The 18283-nt window shown below is 44.4% G+C and overlaps 1 protein-coding gene across 10 annotated transcripts in view; it reads left to right on the top strand.

The window, feature by feature from the left end:
• The window catches only part of ATP2B4 (ATPase plasma membrane Ca2+ transporting 4), a 184737-nt gene that overhangs the window by 87814 nt on the left and 78640 nt on the right, over positions 1–18283 (top strand). For all 10 annotated transcript variants that reach the window (XM_061632244.1, XM_061632241.1, XM_061632235.1 and 7 more), the window contains one exon: positions 3104–3705. In XM_061632244.1, the coding sequence (XP_061488228.1) occupies positions 3510–3705 (196 nt within the window). In that variant the 5' untranslated portion in view covers positions 3104–3509. The remainder of the gene's footprint in view (positions 1–3103; positions 3706–18283) is intronic.

Here is an 18283-nt window from a genome sequence, read left to right as displayed (position 1 = left end):
GTGCAAACATCTGCACGGACAGAGCCTTTGTGAGTGGGTGCGTTGGGAGGACCTCTGGGTGCTTTTCTAAATAGGGCTTTGGACTTGCAGCATCTGGCAGGTTGGATATTGCACAAGTACCTCCCTGTTACTGTTTCCCAAGGTGTGTGTGAAACCACTTGTAGCATTTTGGATTGCATTTTAAATTGGGAGAAGGGCTTAGGGCTGGATCCTTGTTTCAATGAAAGGACGGCGGTTGTCCAGTAGGTGTTAACAATTCAGAAATGTCTCCCCTGGGTGATGTTGACTTAATAGCAGGTTTTTAATAGATGTTGAATCTTCACAGTGTACATGCAAAAAAAATAAGCTAGTTAGGTCAGAGGCTGAACTGGTGACTTTAAAGAGTTTTCCATTACAATATAGCTTTGGGTCCAGACTTCAGTGTAGTCCAAAGGAATTACAGAGTTAACAGAACAGCAAATTTCCATTCCAATATTTTCCATCATTCAGTACTGTGTTAAATAAAATGCAAAATGGCTAGCATCTGTATATCAATAACTGTATACATACAGGATAGGAGAAGGTGTCTATTCTCTAGCCTTACAGGAATTTTTTTAGAGTCAAAACAGATCCACTACCTCTGCCCCATAACCTGGGCCTAGCCTGTAAACTGTAGATGGTGCATGCACACTTCTCTTTCGTGTGGGGGAATATCACTGGCAGTTGTATGTTAGTATACAGGTGCTAGTTCTAAACAGGGCCAGGAAGATAGAGGTAGAAATGACCGTTGAGGTAATCTAGTGTACCCACCCACAGTTAAAACAGGATCTGCAAGGCAGGATGCAGCTATAGCATCCCTGACGGGTGGCCAGCCAACCTTGGCATAAGCATATCCAGTGAAGGACAGCCCACAACCTCCGACCTAAGACAATCTGTTTTGCTCTTGAAGTGCTTGTACCATTAGAAAGTTTCTCCTAACATTTTGTCAAAATCTGCTTTATTGGGGAAGGAAACTTTGGGTGGTATCCAACTAATGCTTTCCATCAGTGCAAGAATTTATTCTTGTGCAAGAGAACTTCCCCTCCTCTCATGTCTCCAAAATCTGTTCTGGGCTTTCCCAAACTCTCTGGAGCAGATTTGGGGAGAGAGAGGGAAGAGATTTCCATTGCGCAAGCAGATATCCTTGCACTGTCCGAGCAAGTGACTTAACACTGCATTGAGTACAACCCACTTCCTCCACTCAGCCAGTGTAGGAGCTGTGGATTCTTTCCTGAAGTAGTTGGTTCAAGGCTGAAGGGAGGCCAAGCCCACATTTTCCGTCCAAAGTGACTGGGGATCGGGAGAGAGACAGCTTTCTAAAGCAGTTTTTGTTAATATTTATTTAAAGCATTTTAACCCCAGTCTTTAGGTAAAAAGGCCACTAGAGCAGCTTATAAAAGATACGACACTTTAGGAAAAAGGGATGGGCAGAATGGGAGAGGGAACCAACCTCAGGCACCAGTTCTTAAAGCTTGGATGTTCATGACATCACTACTGAGAAGTTACAGCTGCCTATGCAGTTGTGCTTTTGGCCTTATTTTTTAAAAGTGTAGGCATTTTTTTTCTTTTATGGTCGGGAATTATTCTGGAGGTCACACTCCCTTTTAATACAAAAAGCCAGCAAAGTGAGAGATGCTAGGAAGGCTACTCCCTTCCTTTGCACCTCTTCTCTGCTGTTTTGTAACCTTTCTTTACTTTTCTGTATTTCCCTCTCTAGGACCAGAGTTCATAATCTGTTTGAACTGAGCATGTTGTTTTAGAGGGCTTTAAAAAAAATCTGCTAGCTTTGCTATATTTTTAGCTGCGTGGTTATTTGTAATTGTATTTGTAATTGTGTGTTGTTGTGGTTTTAAAAACTCTTATGAATGGAAAGGCAGCATAAATATTCTATACGTCAAAGATGCTCTGAAGAGCAGTGTGATATCTGGGATGATCCTTGTTCTTTAAACTTTGCTACATCCCTAGCAATTTCATTCCCTGAATTATACAGCCACAACTGTGGCTGTATTCTATAGCCAGCATGGATTTTTTGCATTCTGCAATGTTAAATTGAAAATACCCCCCATGCCATTCTGCTGCTTCCCATAAGCTCATTTCAAAACAAAACCTTACAAAACTTATAGTCCTGAACTCAGAAACGTTTGCTTAACAACCCTCTAAATTTCCATGGCAATATACAAAACAGTCAGAGAAAAAGTTCAGAGTGTAAAAAGAGGGGGGGGAATCCTGTTGGGTCTTTTTTCTGTCAGTGTTCTCATAATTTGTGGAAATTAATTAAAAATCAGCCATGTTCACAGAGTACTTGCAATCCTATTACTGACCTTGCCCCATACTCCGACCTTCATTTTCTGCAGTGTAAAAGTTAAAAAAAATGCCTGGCTGATTTTTAATTAATTTAAGAAATTTAGCATTGGAGTCAATGATAAGTGTGGGCTTGCTCAGTAAGAACCAACTGTCAGTGTTCTAAAAGCCAGACTCACAGCTGTTTGGCTTGGCTAATCAGGGAGCCACACCCACGCCAGCCATTATTCCACTTTAAACAGTTATTGCTTCCCCTAAAGAATCCTGTGAAGTGTAGTTTGTGAAGGGTGCTGAGAGTTGTTAGGAGACTCCTATTCCTCTGACAAGAGCTCCAATGGCCACAATGGTTTAACAGTCAGCTGCTCTGATTGAAGCTCTGTGAGGAAAACAGGGTGTCTCCTAGCAACTCTTAGCACCCTTTACTAACTACAGAGGCACATGTTACCAAATTCTTCCAAGCTACACAGGAAGTGGATTGGACTGTGAAAGACCAACCCAAATTGTGTTTGCATTTCGACAAATTTGTAGGGCAGTACAATATCTCAGAGAGGAAGTCAGGTCTCCTGCTCCCCTGGTGCATTCACTATAGCTACTCAATTTCCCTGCTTTTTAAAGTTTGATAGAAATATCTGTTGGCTATAGGTACGTTCTTAAACCGCAAGGGTTTTTTTGCCTATTAGTGAATATATATATAGTTCCCACTGCCTCTTCCATACCCATGTGTATATAAACTGGTCTCTTGGGTCTCTTATTAACTTACAATTTTTGTTTCCTTGTCTTGCAGTTTTGGTTGAAGACAGTATCCAGGGAGCCCATCTCTTTCTTCAGGAGATGCATGCTGGCTGTTGCTAAGGTTGCTTCCACGGTAACATGTGCATCCTGTTTACACCTTTATCGGAAGAAATTGGGCTTGGCTAGGTTTGCCAGTTTCACCTGGGGAGCTGCAAAAAGAAGTGCTGGTTCCTCCACCCTCTGCCAGCCCTGCCATCTAACCCAGGATCCTCCCATTTCCCCAGAGGCATTGCTTCCGGTGCCCTGCAGGCCATAGAACTGGGCTGCTTTCTGTATGAAGCTCAAAAGTGAGCATTGCCTGCCCTGATATTGTAGAGGAAAGAGATACTGGAGTGAAAAAGTTGCAGACAACATTTCTTGAGCTGTTTTCTCATTGAACCAACTCAGTTTTTGTCAAGATGACAAACAACTCTGCAGATCACCATCCTGGGAACTCTGTTGCTGAGGGCAACCATGAGGGGGACTTTGGTTGCTCGGTTATGGACCTGCGTAACCTCATGGAGCTTCGCAGTGGAGAGGCTGTGACCCGGATAAACGACACTTATGGGGGCGTACATAACATTTGCAAGAGATTGAAGACCTCACCAGTGGAAGGTAAAGAGATATATTGCCCCAATGGGGAAATAAAAGTTTCTGTGGCCTCTGGAGGTCTAGAGAAAGCTGATCTCTTGCTTGAAGCAGTTCCTGTGCCAGTTAATAAGGATTTCAAGGTCAAATATCTTGGATCTGCGTAGGTAGGCTTGAGTCTATAAATCACGTGCCAGGGACCAATAATCTGCATAAAAATTAGACAGCTTGGCAGGAAAGGCTATCTCCCCCTCACCCCTTGTTGTGAATATAATTTGCTAGACAAATTCAGAAGAGACATACGGTGCATGCTGCTGGGTAGAGAGGGAAATCATCTGCTGGGCTTATCTGTGTCAAATGATCTTCCGTGATAGGATGTCTGTCAGGTAAAAACTATTTGATATTTTTTCCCATGGGTGTTGAGACCCTTTAAACACAGCACACCAAGCCTCGAAATACAATAACTGAGAATGAGGCCAGTCCACACAATTGCCAGGCTCATGATGGCTGCTTCCCCCCTTCTCTCTTCAGTCCATGGCAGCAGCTTCTTGATTGAAGTTAAAAGGTTGCATGACTCACCGCCATGAACAGAGGCAGCCAGTTTTTGAATTCCACTACATGGGTTTACTTGGTGGTGCAAAACTGGCAGATTTTGTTTCTAGTGAGCAGGTTTCATATAAGCCTGTCACCTTGAGCAGGGACAAGCAATAGGCCAAAGTAAAAAAGCAGCTGCCATGAACCCAGTATGAATTGGATCTCAGTCACTGACCTAAATATTTTACTGGGATTAACCTCTTCTTTGAGATGTGTTATGAAACCACCCAAAATGTGGTTTCTGTAATATCTTAAAGGGATACATGCACCTCTGCTGGCAAGCTGGCACATCTCTCCTAGCCTGACACTTTTAGTTGCATGCCTTCCCCTTTTATGTTCTTTTGCCAGGCATTAAAACTTGGATGTGCAAAATCCAACACCATAAAGATGGTGTTGAATAGTGCAGATCAGCTTTCCTCAGCCTGGTTCCCTCCAGATATTGTTGAACTCTAGCTCCCATCAGCCCTAGCAAGCATCGTCAATGGTCAGGATTGATGGGAGTTGTAGTTCAATAACATCTGGAGGAAACCAGGTTGGGCAAGGCTGGTGGAGAGAAACATTTAAAAAGCGGTGTTTCTGTATTCATCTCTCAAGAGAATGCCTCTTGAGAGAGTAGGGAGAGCAGATGACAAAGAGTTTGAGGTGAGGTTAGCAAACTTGATGGCAGAGTTTGAGGCCCCATCTGCACTACACATTTAAAACTGGAAACTGTAGTTTGTTAAGGGTGTTGAAAGTTGTTAGGAGACCTCTGTTCCCCTCACAGAGCTACAATTCCCATAGTTCCCTGGGAATAGGGATTGCTTGTTAAACCACTCAGAGAATGTTAAACCACTACAGTTCTCAGGATTCTTTGGGGGAAGCTACAACAGTTTAAAGTGGTATAACACTGCTTTAAATGTATAGTGCAGATGGGGCTTGAGTGCAACTGGGGCAGTAACAGTTTGTACAAAGCACCTGTGTTTTTGCTTCCTTGCTAACCAAGCTGCCAGCAGTTCATTGACCTGGACTACATAGACTCCAAAGGCAAATTTGTAAAGGGTGCTAGGTTCTCAAAATCTGACTTGGCAAGATCCAAGTGGTGTTGTTTAAAAGAAAAGCAATGGAAGTTTCTGCAGCTTTCACCTATCCCCTTGCTATATTTCACACAGCAGAGGAAATCTGCACCTGGTAATCCTTACAGGTCTCAAATGTTGCTGCAAGGAAACCCAATAAGATCTCTGGAGCATTGTATGGCAAGTGTATCTTTAACGTAGAGGTATGTTTCCTGCCCTCTGGTATATTGCAGTAGAAGTGCACATGTGCTGTGGCTTGAGTCTTTCATTGATCCTTAGCTAACTTGAAATTGGCACTGACATTGCAGCGTACAATGTACTATGTAAAATGTACTAGTTTGAAGAATGGCACAAGTCAGACATGCATTTTGGTTCAAAGGGTAGCTTTGTAGAGGAGGTGGCTGCTCTTTGATATTACTTTGTGTGGTTGTGCAAATTCAAGTCCACCTGGTAAAATGTCAGGTCTTTCTTTATAAATGTGAAGATAGCCGCTATAAAAAAAAACTATGGAATATATGTATTTTTAAAATTACAGTAGCCCCATCGGATTTACAGCTCAAGAAATGCAGAGCAGACAATAAAAAATCTTTTGAAACGTGGACTAACTACTATTGAAATTACTGAATCAAGCATTTGAGTTACACAGCTTTTTTCATTCAGTTCTGGCAGACAAGGTGAGCCCTTTGCCTCAGGCAGCTGATTGGGAGAAGTGGAGGATCAGTCTCCCTGACCCTTCTGCTCCTACAGTCGTCTGGATTGCCCATCACTTGCTCTGAGGAAAGATCCTTCCTTTGAGTGAGGCATTGTGGGGTAGGGTGGCTCCAAGAGAGTGCCTGTTTAAAGCTTCATAGTTTCCAGCTGTTAAACTCTAGATAGTATTTACCATTGTTGTGGCAAATGATATTTAAAATTTAATGATAGTAAATTTGTGGAACTTCTGCCATTTCTCCATAACAGTGGCACAGGCACTCTCCAGGGCTGCTTCATTCACAGTGCCTCACTCTGAGGAAGGATCCTTCCTCCAAGCAAGATATTGTGAGACGAGATGGCTGAATGCCTAGAACTGCCTGAGTGGCTGCTGCTCATACTTAAGAAGGACAAGAGCAGTGGAGGTCAGTTCACCAGGGATAGAGATGTGAAGGCCCGGGGGGGAAATTTGGAAAAATTAGGTAAAAACCTGGATTTCCTCTATTTTCCCCAGTTTTTTCTGGGCCTTCACATTTCTAACCAGAGAAGGCAGTAGTGGTGGTCTGTGTGCTTCAAGCGGCACAATACCTTGTGCTGGCCACATCCTCATCACGCTAGAATTAAAAATCTGCACACATAGCAGTGAGTGGGAAAATAGGATGATGTGCCTCAAAGACAAAGTGTATTTTTTTCTCTCTCCCCACCCCCTGATGTTTATCCTGAATATCCTGTCAAAGAATTCTGTGTAGCTTTAAAGAATTTGGAATTTTTCAACTCTAGTTGGTCCAACGAAAAGGTACAGTCTTGATCTGTTTGTTGAGATAGAGAATGGAGCATTTGCTATTTGAGTATTAAAGGATTCCTAGTAGGAGGGGAGGCCAGAGTAAACGCAAAGGAAACAGGACAGGCCCGGCCAGTTGTCATGCAGTACAAGGGGTCAACCAGCGTGGGATGGCAGCTGCACTAGGAAGGGTGAGACACCGAAATCTACTCTTTTTGTGTGTGTGTCCTTTGAAAACTTGCAGGTTATTATTAGCTCTCTTGTTTGGTGGTGTAAGCAGTGGATTAGCATATTTCACAGCTGCAATTGGGAACAGGAAGTGGCAAGGGAAAGACAGTCTAAAGATGTAATTAGAGAAGGGGGGCTCTCCTGGTGGAAATGCCAAATCTGGATCACAGAAGCATGTGCTTCCTGTGCCAAGCGGTGAATGCATACAGCTGGGGGTGGCCCACTGGATGAGCCATTGTCTCACAGGAGCAAACTAGGGTCACCCTAATTCTATTTAAATTAATTAAATTAATAATCAACTTGCATTTGTTCCCCTTATCTTGACTTCAGAGAAACCCTGTTCCAGGCTGGAGCCTGGAAGGGCATTCTGGCCAGGCATAGTTAGGGTGCCTCTCAGGTAGCAGGGCTGGATTCAGTAACAGGTAACATAAAAGGCTTGCTGCCAAGCAGAGATGTGAGAATGGAGCATAGTTCAGTGGTGGAGCACATGTTTGGCATGCAGAAGGCCAGGCTCAGCCCCTGGCATCTCCAGGAAAAGCTCAAAAAAACTCCTCCTTGAAACTCTGGAGAGCTGCTCTGAATCAGTGTAGACAATACTGAGGTGAACGGACCAGTGGTCTAGCTCTCTATACAGCCATGCTTGTGGCTGTATAATAAGGCAACGCCTGTGTTTCCTGCTATGTGTAACTTCAGCACTTATCTGTAGTTAGCTGGGACTGGATGAAACATTTGTCATGTGACCATTTATCCTGAGCTTGGGTTTTTCCTCCTCTTGAAATGTTAGCTGCAGGATCCCCTATATGGTTTGGGATTCCAATGCATGAGGAGGTTGATTTGACCCACCTGTGCAACATTTTCCTGCCAACCCCCCCCCCCCATGATGAGGTGGCATTATAACAAGTAGGCACCTTCGGGGAGTAAAATAGCAGTTTGGTGCTGTGATTTTGGGCTGAGAATGGTGATTCCCCCCCCCTTTTGTATGCTGTTATCTTAATTTGAGCCTCCCTCTCCCATACGACTGCTATTTCTAGATGATCACATGGCAAATATATCCTTTAGTCTCAGTCTGAGGCTTTAATTTGTCGTGCAGCGAAGGTGCGTGTGCGTGCATGTGGAATCCTGTCTTGCTCGTGGGAATCTGCTCATGTGCTAAAGCTGTTGGGGACTCTATGACAGTGCACACTGTCAGGGCTATACTGACTCCTACAGCCACTGGGTTTGGTGGTGGTGAAGAAAGAAGGTGCTCCTAGGGCACACAATGTCCCAGGGGTGAGGTGTCCAAGGATAGGGGCACAGGTACCTCACAGGCAGTATTACCTGTAGTGTTCACTGTCTGTCCCCTGGGGTCATTCCCCCTGCCCCATGAAAGTGTTTAGCAGGGCAGCCACTTTACTCATTGCCTTCTGAGGTTCATAGGAAGCTGCCTTATACTGAGCGAGACCCTTTGGTCTATCTAGCTCAGTATTGTCTATGCTGACTGGCAGCGACTCTCCAGAGTTTCAAGCAGGGTTCTCTCCCAACCCTCCTTGGAGATGCTGGGGATTGAACCAGGGCCCTTCTGCACCTAAGGCAGATGCTCTGCCACTGAGCAACCATTGGTGGTTTAGGAACTCAGTGCTCCCCATCCTCCTAAGTCTTCAGAGCCCGCCTCTGGCAGGGAGCAGCCCTTGGGAACTTGGGCTGTGGCAAGAGCACTTTGTATCCTAAGCTGTGTCGGTGCTCAGGTCTCCTTTTGACAAGATGCCCAGGTGTTTGCTCAAGGTTTAATAAGACAGTTGAGGCAGAACTGAGATTTGAACTTTGCTTCCCCCACCCCACCAGTTCCCAGCTGAACCATACGTTTCTTGCCCTAGACCCAGAACCCTTCATCCTGTGGCACCCCACATGTTGTTGGACTCCCGTCAGCCCCAGACACCATGGGCAGTTGTCAGAGGTGATGGAAGCTGTAGTCCAGCAAGATCTGGAGGAGTCCAGGTTCACCCTTGACCTAAGCTGAGGTTTGTGTCCCCCAGGCATTGGGTTCCAGTCAGCCTGTCTGTTGTTTGGACCAGCAAGGGGCAGGAGCTATGGCAAGTGAGCAAGGTAAAGAGCTTAAGGGGCACACAAGGAGCAGTAACAAATAAGGAGGAAGAATGTCAATTCACATATTAGACCTCTTGCGTTTCCCTTCTGGAACCAGCCTCCACTTGGCATCTTTTCCATGCGGATGTTGTAACACAGAGAGCAGCTTCTCTCATGAATTGAATGTGGAAATTCCACATCACTGCTGCATGTCCCTAAGAGCTGGGTGAAACCTTTCAGTGGCATAGCAGCACACCATGAAACCAGGCATGCAGCCACTATAGTATACTGATGTCATTTCAGACATCTTCATTGTGGGGCATAACATGTAAGTCAGAAGCTGGGGCAGGGGTCATTATGCAGATAAGCCCCATGTGAGAGGTGAGGACAAGAAACATGGGAAGGAAACCCCTGGGGTGCTTTTAAGGATGCTTCTGAATAGGAATGAAAGATCTGTCAGTTTGGGTTCTCTTAGTTTCTCATTTTTCCAATCTTAAATTCAGTTATCCACATTTCTGCAGCAATTTTTTTTAAAAAAAAATCCTCATGAAAATTCTCCAGCATTTATAGTGCAAATTTCTCCTAATTAACACATTTTTGTAGGCAGTTTTAACTAATGTACACATTTTTGCAAGCCGTTTATCATTATCTAATGCATTTTTGTATGTTTTCACTCATGTATTCATTTTTATGCACACTTACCCCTAATATAGGCATTTTTGTAAACACTGGTTGGTGAACTGCATTGCAAAATTAAAATAAGTGAGAATTTCGAAGGATGGCTGCATTTTGGTTCTCATATTGTTTCAGAAAGTTTGAATTTGATAGATTCGGCTTGAAATGCGAACTGAACTTAAATTCTTGCCTATCTCTACTTCTGAATGCCAGTCATTGGGGAACAGCAGCAGGAGGAGGCTATTGCACATGTCCTGCCTGTGGGCTTCCCATAGGCATCTGGCTGACCGTTGTGGGAAACAAGATACTGGACTAGGTAGACCTTTAGTCTGATGTAGTAGGGCTGCTGTTACGTCCCTGCGCTCTTTAGTGATCACTGTGCTCTTCCACATGAAGCTCCCTGTGGGTTTCTTTCCCACTGCCTCTCTTCCAACATGCCATGAAGGGTCCCCAATTTCTTTCATAACTCTTCACACCAGCCCAAGACCTGCCTTGGACTAGAACAGTGTGGAGAAAGAAACCACAAAGTGTCTTCCATGCAGCTGCTGATTTTGCATTCTTTCACTCTGTATTCACTGAGACTACTGCTCAGGTCCCAGTTTGGCCTGGAGCATGTTGGACATTGGAGCTTGTCCCTGGGCCGTAGAGTTCAAGGCTGGGCCCTGAGCATGTAAGAAAAGTGGCCTAGTCATTGGCCTGACCACATCTTTACCATTGTTCTGGCCATCAGCTCTGCCTCCTTGTCACACATTTTTCTCTACCCCTCACAGCCTATGAAATGACCCCACTTTGGTTTATTGCTGCCTGCTGTTCTCAGTGCAGTTGAGGTGGCTGTGAAATAATTCCATAGGCCAAACTCACCTACCCTGCTGCCCGGCAGCTTCTCTGACTGAGCTGGTGGAGGTCATCTTGGCTGTGGTATTAGAGGAGCCCAGAATGATAGTCATGGGTGATTTCAATGTCCATGCTGAGGCTGCCTCTAGTGTTCTGGCTTGGGACTTCATGGCCTCCATGATGAACATGGGGATTTCTCAAGTTGTCACTGGTCCAATGCATAGGACAGGGCACACCCTCGACTTGGTTTTTGCTCCAGATGGAGGAAGGGGTGGTCTGGAGATAGGGGGGTGGATGTCACCCCATTGTCATGGTCAGACCACTTCCTGGTGAAGTTTAGACTTATGGCTCCGATCCTTCCCTGCAGGGGTGGTGGACAGATTAAGCTAGTCCGCCCCTGGAGACTAATGGAATCCACAGGATTCCTGAATGCCCTGGGGGAGTTCCCAGTAGATAGAGCAGGTGACCCTGTTGAAGCCCTTGTCACACTGTGGAATAGCAAGGCACGTCGAGCTCTTGACATGGTTGCCCCTGAGCACCCTCTCCAGCATTGTGGAGCCCGGTTTGCACCTTGGTACACCAGTGAGCTAAGGGCAATGAAACAGGCTGGACAAAGGCTAGAGCGCAAGTGGCGAAAGATGTGCTGTGAGGCTGATTGAGCACGAGTAAAACATCATGACCATGCCTACTGTGTGGTGGTGAGGGCGGCGAAGAGGGCCCACTTGTCTGCCTCCATCACATCCTCAAGTAGCCATCCAGTGGAGCTTTTCCATATTGTCAGGGGTCTGTTGACATCAACTCCAGGAAATGGAGTCTTAGACCCTTCAGAGGCCCACTGTGAATTGTTTGCAAGGCACTTTGGGTAAAGTTGCTTGCCTCTGTAGCAGTCTTGATGCCCCATCCATATCTACTGTAGTCCCCAATGAGGTGTCCAGTGCAAGCTCTGCTGCAGCTTCTTGGGAACGGTTTCAGTTGATGCGGCCTGATGACGTAGACAAGGTGCTTGTGATGATGCAGTCAGCAACGTGTCCTCTAGACCCTTGTCCTTGGCTTATTAAAGCTTGCTGAGGGGGTTTGACTGAGTGGATTCAGGGTGTGGTCAATGCATCATTGTGGGAGGGAGTGGTTCCAGCCTCCCTGAAAGAGGCAGTGATCCGACCACTCCTGAAAAATCCCACCCTAGACCCATTGGACTGCGACAATTACCGACTGGTCGCACATGCCCTCTTTTTAGGGAAGGTGATTGAGAGGGTTGTGGCGCAGCAATTGCAAGTACTCTTGGATGAAACAGATTGTCTTGACCAGTTCCAGTCTGGGTTCAGGCCTGGTTATGGGACTGAATTGGCCTTTGTCGCCCTGATAGTTGACCTTTATCAGGAGAAGGATGGGGAAGTGCAACCCTGTTATTCTTACTTGATCTCTAGCGACTTTTGATACCATTGACCATGGTATCCTTCTGGGCTAACTTGGTGAGATGGATATTGGAGGCACTGTTTTACAGTGGTTCCAATACTATCTCCAGGGTCGTTTTCAGAGAATAGCATTCAGTAATTGTCTTTCGGCCCCCTGGCAGTTTTGTTATGAGGTGCCACAGGGAACCATCTTGTCCCCCATGCTGTTTAACATCTATATGAAGCCCTGGGGAGCAGTCATCAGGAGATTTGGGGTGAAGTGTCAGCAGTACCCTGATGATACCCAGCTCTATTTCTCTGTAACATCTGAATCGGGAGAGGCTGTGCAAACCCTGGACCGTTGCCTGGACTTGGTGGTGGGCTGCATGAGGGTCAATAAGCTGTGTCTGAATCCTAGCAAGACGGAGGCACTGTGTGTTGGTGGTTCCTGAGTTCTGGTAATTGGTCAGTGGCCTGCTTTGGATGAAGTCATACTCCCTCTGAAAAAGCAAGTCCATAACCTGGGGGTGCTCCTGCATCCATCTTTGTCGCTAGAGACCCAGGTGACCTTAGTGGCTAGGAGAGCCTTTTACCAGCTTCAGCTGGTAAGACAGCTGCACCCGTTTCTGGACCAGGATAGCCTGATCACTGTTGTCCACGCATTGATAACCTCCAGATTGGATTACCGTAATGTGCTCTATGTGGGGCTGCCCTTGAGGTTGGTCCGGAAGCTGCAGCTGTTGCACAATGCGGTGGCGAGACTACTCACTGAGGCAGGGTATCGCCAACATGTTACCCTGCTGCTGAAAGAATTGCACTGGCTGCCCATTTACTACCGGGCCAAGTTCAAGGTTCTAGTTTTGGTGTACAAAGCCCTATACAGCTTCGGACCAGGATACCTGAAAGACCATCTTATCCCTTATATACTCAGTCAATCACTGCGCTCTGCAGGTGAGGGCCTCCTGCAGATACCATCTTATCAGGCAGTCCGTTTTGCACAACATAGGAAATGGACCTTTAATGTGGCAGCACCTACCCTGTGGAACTCCCTCCCCTTATATATTAGACAGGCACCATTTCTGTTATCTTTTTGGCGCCTATTGAAGACCTTCCTCTTTGAAAAGCCTTTTAAGTTGAGACCTTATCCCAGTCTGCTTCTGTGTTGGAATTGTTTTTTAATATGCTTTTAAACCTTTTTTTTAAAGAATACGTTTTTTTAACCTTGTTAAAAAATATACTTCAGAGCTTTTTAAAAAAATGTTTTTAAAGTTGTTTTGTTTTAATATATTTTAATGTCTGTTTTTATAAGGTTTAAAGTGTTTTTAGTGCTTTTGTTTGTCACCCTGGCCTCCTACTGGGAGGAAGGACAGGATATAAATCAAATAATAAATAAATAAATAAATAAATAAACAAACAAACATGCAACAGGCCTTTATGTGCTTCATGCCGTATGCCATTACCCTTCCATGAGCCCCCTCTTTCTTTGTCTTACTCTTCGACCTTGGTTGGTTGTGGTTGTTTTGTTGCCTGTAATAAGGCATTCCACATCATCAGTGGCCTGATGTCAACAGGTATTTTCTATGCGCTGGCCAATGAATCTGTTACATTTCCCCCCCTCCCCCTACCATCTTATTCCCCCAGGCCTTCTTCAGCTTTTGGCTTTGCGTGCAGGAATCTTTTCTCTTCCTTTCCAAGGAGCATGATTTTGCATACAGCCCATGTGGAAGCCTGTGAAAGTGAGAAATGGCTTGATTTACCCAGATAACATACTCCTATTAAGAAATTATTGGTAGAGAGGGAAGGCTGTAGGCCATGGGTGGGAAGGGTATGGGAGCTACTTTACTGTGATGTATTTCCTCCCATGCACCTGAAAGGTATATGACTATCCCAACCATATGGGCAGGGCCCATTCCATGCAGTCTCTGCCAGTAGTTTGACAGCAGCAGAGTAGCCACAAATTGAGGCTTCAGGGTAGATGCCTAGCTGAGAGGAACACATTCAGAAAAGGAGTTACAACCCTGAGGGTACTTCGTACTATTGCTATGGATACAAACTTTGATACCTCTGTGGCCTCATTGATGGAAGTTATAGACTTAAGCAGTGAAAATATGGTGTGAAGCTGGAAGATCTATGTCTGATTCAAAATGAAGTCCTGACTGCAGCCTCTAGAGTGCTAAGACAAGTGTAGAGAGTGTCCCTGCTATGATTTGGGGTATGCAGACAACAGTGCGGGTGAGGGGAGCTTATCTGGGAGTGCCTCCCAGAGTACAACTTGGTGAGAGATGGGATGGAAGCACATGTTTAAGGTTGGCTTGGGTGTCAAAAGTCAGCAGCCCTGAGCTGAGCTACTCTGCTTTCCCTTCTGTTGATCATTTTAACCTTTTCTCACTTGGAAACTACATTTCACCTCAATCAGCAACATGGGGCATACCCTTAAACTTTTTTTTACCCTGTGTCAGGCTCTCCCTTCAGTGTTTTCTCTTCTGTCTATTGCATGGGCATGCTCTCCTCCCTCTCCCCCTTACTCTTGCCTTCTTTTCCCTCTCCCCTGCCTTCCTCAGGCTGCCTCCTCTCTCTTAAGAATCTTTTTAAAAAAAGAGAGCTGTGGTCATGGCCCTGGTGTGACCCACCTTAGGTTGGGTTACATCCCAATTGTGGGTCAGGACTCAGAGGAGTCACCAACTCAGGATCAGTGCCTTACATGATGCTTTCCATTATCCAGATGAAGACCTGCTTCAGACACAATGGGAAAACCATGGCTTCCTGCTGCATAAATAAGCCTGTAGTTTGTTTAAAATCTAGTTAGTGAACAAGCCAGGATGTGAAACCACAACTCCTCTGAGTTCAGATGTAACGGGGAACTGTGGTTTGTTTTAAAGCACATGATTCTGATCTCCTTGTGGTCACAAAAGAGGAGGAGAGTGGAGATTGGGTAGGCCTAAGGTTTCCTGTTTTATCAGAAAATGCTGAAGTCACTTAAAATGCACTGGGGTGGCCATATAGGTCTTAAGCAAGGTGCAGTGGTAAAACTCGACCATTTCCAGACAGGACATTTTTTGAATGTCAGACATGTAGATGCAGCATGCTTGATACCTACAAGTTACGCAGGAACTATGCCAATCATGTTTTCCTGTGCTACTGATGTGGACAGCAACTGGGGACTAGCAGAATCAACAGAATTAGCAAACAGGAGCTAAATCCTACATGCCAGCTGGTACCGCTTCCTTGAGGTACCTTTACCCTTCTGTTCCAATGTAGTTTTTCAGCGTTAAATCAGTCATGGGGAAGCTGCTGGTTTCTGGACACAGCCCTAGCATTTGGATGTCTTGAGTGCTGCATGCCAAATTTGGAATGGGAGGCCCAGAAACTTTCTTGTGAGCAATGAGGAAATTATTGGATCCATTTGCTGATTCAAGCTGTCTGCTGAGACTATCTGTCTTTCTCTGTTAAAATATAGGAGCCCTCTGTGGGCAACTAGCGCTGCTGAATCCCAGCGAAGCAGCACCTGCTGCCAGGAATGTGCATGCCCAGTTCCCTTCATTTGCCCTTCTCTATTTAGCAACAAGCCCAGTGGAGGCCAGTACACTGTTCAGGAGCAAAGGTAAACCCTTTTAGGTGCTGGATTTAGTTGCATCTAGTTGCAGCAAGGGCCATTTTCCCCAGCTTGAGGTTATCTTCTGTGATTTGCAATAGAGCAGGGGTGAGCAACCTGCAGCCCTCAGCCTAATTTCCCACGCCCTCTGTGAGCAGTCAGTTCAAACTCTGACAAGAGCAATCTGACCCTCCTTTCACAGCCTGATGGGTGAGGAAGGAAAGAGAAAAGGGGGTTAGAGAAAGAGTAAGAGGCAGTCACGCCCACTTTTGGATCTGGCCCCACCTGCTGCTGGCATGGAGTCCCCAACAGATTGCCCCCAAAGGAATGTAGATCTTGACAGAAAAAAGTTCCCCACCCCAGCAATAGAAAAGAAGTGTAGTTAGGAGAGTCTCATCCACATACTGGTTTTTGAAATTGGCATTTACAGTTCTGGTTGGTGCAAAAAGACTGAAATTAACCTTCGGTCTCCAAAAACCACATTCAGATTAAGACAGTGCAGTATACACTGATTAATTATGACTATCAAGGAGAAACCAATGGCTCAGAATTGCACCCATCTCAAGAGTCTTCTGCAGGCCTGTGATCACTGACTTTATTGCAGAGACCTTGCATAATGTCTGATCGTCGGATGATGGAGAGAGTTTCAGTATCAGTGCTGTGCAGAATGCTTCCTAAATGATCCCTGTTGCTTTAAATATTCCTGTGCTTCCTCTCCTTTTGAGTCATCCTTGTAATTTGGACTTTGATAAACTTACAGGACAAGAGGACTTCTTTTGAAGTTATGTGACTTCTTTTACTACTTCTCCTTTTAAAGAAGAGGCATGGATTTCTGGGATGTATACATCCTCCACCTCCTTAGAGATGTAAAATTTCCAGAAATTTTGAAGCCATGGAAAAAACCAGTTTTGTTCCTGTTTTTTTCAGAAAAAAATGAAATTTTGGGGGGAAATTGAAAAATGCAGTATTAGCACTTTTTACAGATTGAAAGTCACTTTGTTACTTCAGGAACATAAAATGTAATTATGTACAAGTTGCTTTGGTATAAAATTATCACATTTGGTATATTTACTTTTTTAAATTTTTACTTTTTTTTTGTAACAAATGGATATACAAGCTCCTGAACTGTAAGAAACACCTGAACTGTAAGGAACCTCTTTTGTTTTGCCAGTTTATGGAGAGCAGGCAAAAAAACTATTTAAAAAAAACCCAGAAGAACTAGCATTAATAACAGAGAAAATTATTTGTTTCCGCTAGTCCTCCACAGTGTCAAGCAGACATAAAGCATCCATTCCCATAAAAAGAACTGAGGAAAGGGGGGGGGGACCAAGATTCAATGAAACATTTTATTCATCATGCTAAAATAAAACATTCCATAATCCATTTTTTCTTTATTTTTTCCGGTTTTTTCAATTTTTCCCATTTTTTTGGAAAAAAACTAAAAGAACCCCCTGTTTTTCCCTAATTTTTTCAGTTTTTTCCCAGGCCTTCACATCGCTACACCTCCTCCCTTTCTTCCTCCCACATAGATTTTAATGTCTTGCTGGACATGGTTGCTTCTCAAAATCTTCCCAGATTTTTTGGTTTTGTAAAGTGTTTTTTAACCCTTCTCAAATTAGTGTTGAGATTTTCACATTTTACAGATGTTTTGCTTAAATGCTACATGACGAGAAACCAAAATGTTGATTGTTCTAATGCATCTGAGAAATTGCCATTGATAGTCTTCTCCATGCGTTTATCAAATCCTTTTTTAAAGCCATCTAAGTTGGTGGCCATCACTGCCTCTTGTGGGAACAAATTCCGTAGTTTATGTGCTTTGTGAAGAAATTCCTCTCCTTAAACAACAACTAAATAACACAAACTCAACTATTTATTCCTTCCTAGATGTCTTGCTTCCCCATAACTTTTAAACTTCCTCTTTTTCCTCCCTCTCCATTCTTCATTTATCTCTTACACATGGCCTTCTCTCTTATCTGTTAATAGTTGGCTTCCTTCTCACCTTTTCTTGATAATTAAAAGATTGCTTATGGCATGCCCAAAGCAGCAAGCTACCTACTGATAAAGTATTCTTTTTAAAACATACACATAACTTGTTTTTGTTTAAAAACAAAAAACCCTTTGGCTTCCTCTTAGCAGATTGGAATAAACTCATAATTAATGTTTGTTTTAGAAATGTTTCCACTGAGAGGTCAACATACATAGTACATGGACTTTGGCAAGTGTGATTTCTGACCAAAGAGTGCATTCTCCAAGGCTGACAAAGGATAGAAAGAAGAAAAGATGACTTCCCTCTTCTTTGTAGTAAACTGAAGCCCAGGCAGACTTAACATTTTAGTTTAAGGCCTTCTCTGCATTGATACTGTGTACCTACAGCATTTGCACAAGTCTGAAATTAATATAGTTGCTTGGAAATGCCACTGACCCATCCCCCTACACACACACAGAATAAGAGTTAAATTTCAACTCTATAGTGTTCTCTCTCCATGTTGCTGCAACTGGTGGGAGTACTGCCATTATCAGCTGAAGTCCTGTGTTATTATGGCCTCTCACATGAGGTAACCTGGGCTAGAGACAATGTTGCATATAATATAACTAACTTGACTGGTTAGCATAGGTGACAAAAAATTCACTTGCAGAGGAGAGATGGATTGTTCCATCCCTCTTCCGCCACCCTTCTTAGTTTCCGTGCTGGCCACAGTGGAAGGGGCTT

This window comes from Rhineura floridana, chromosome 6 (assembly GCF_030035675.1).
Source record: "Rhineura floridana isolate rRhiFlo1 chromosome 6, rRhiFlo1.hap2, whole genome shotgun sequence".
Taxonomy (NCBI): Eukaryota; Metazoa; Chordata; class Lepidosauria; order Squamata; family Rhineuridae; genus Rhineura; species Rhineura floridana.
Note: the sequence above shows the minus strand (reverse complement) of the source record. Positions and strands in the feature narration are given on the sequence as shown.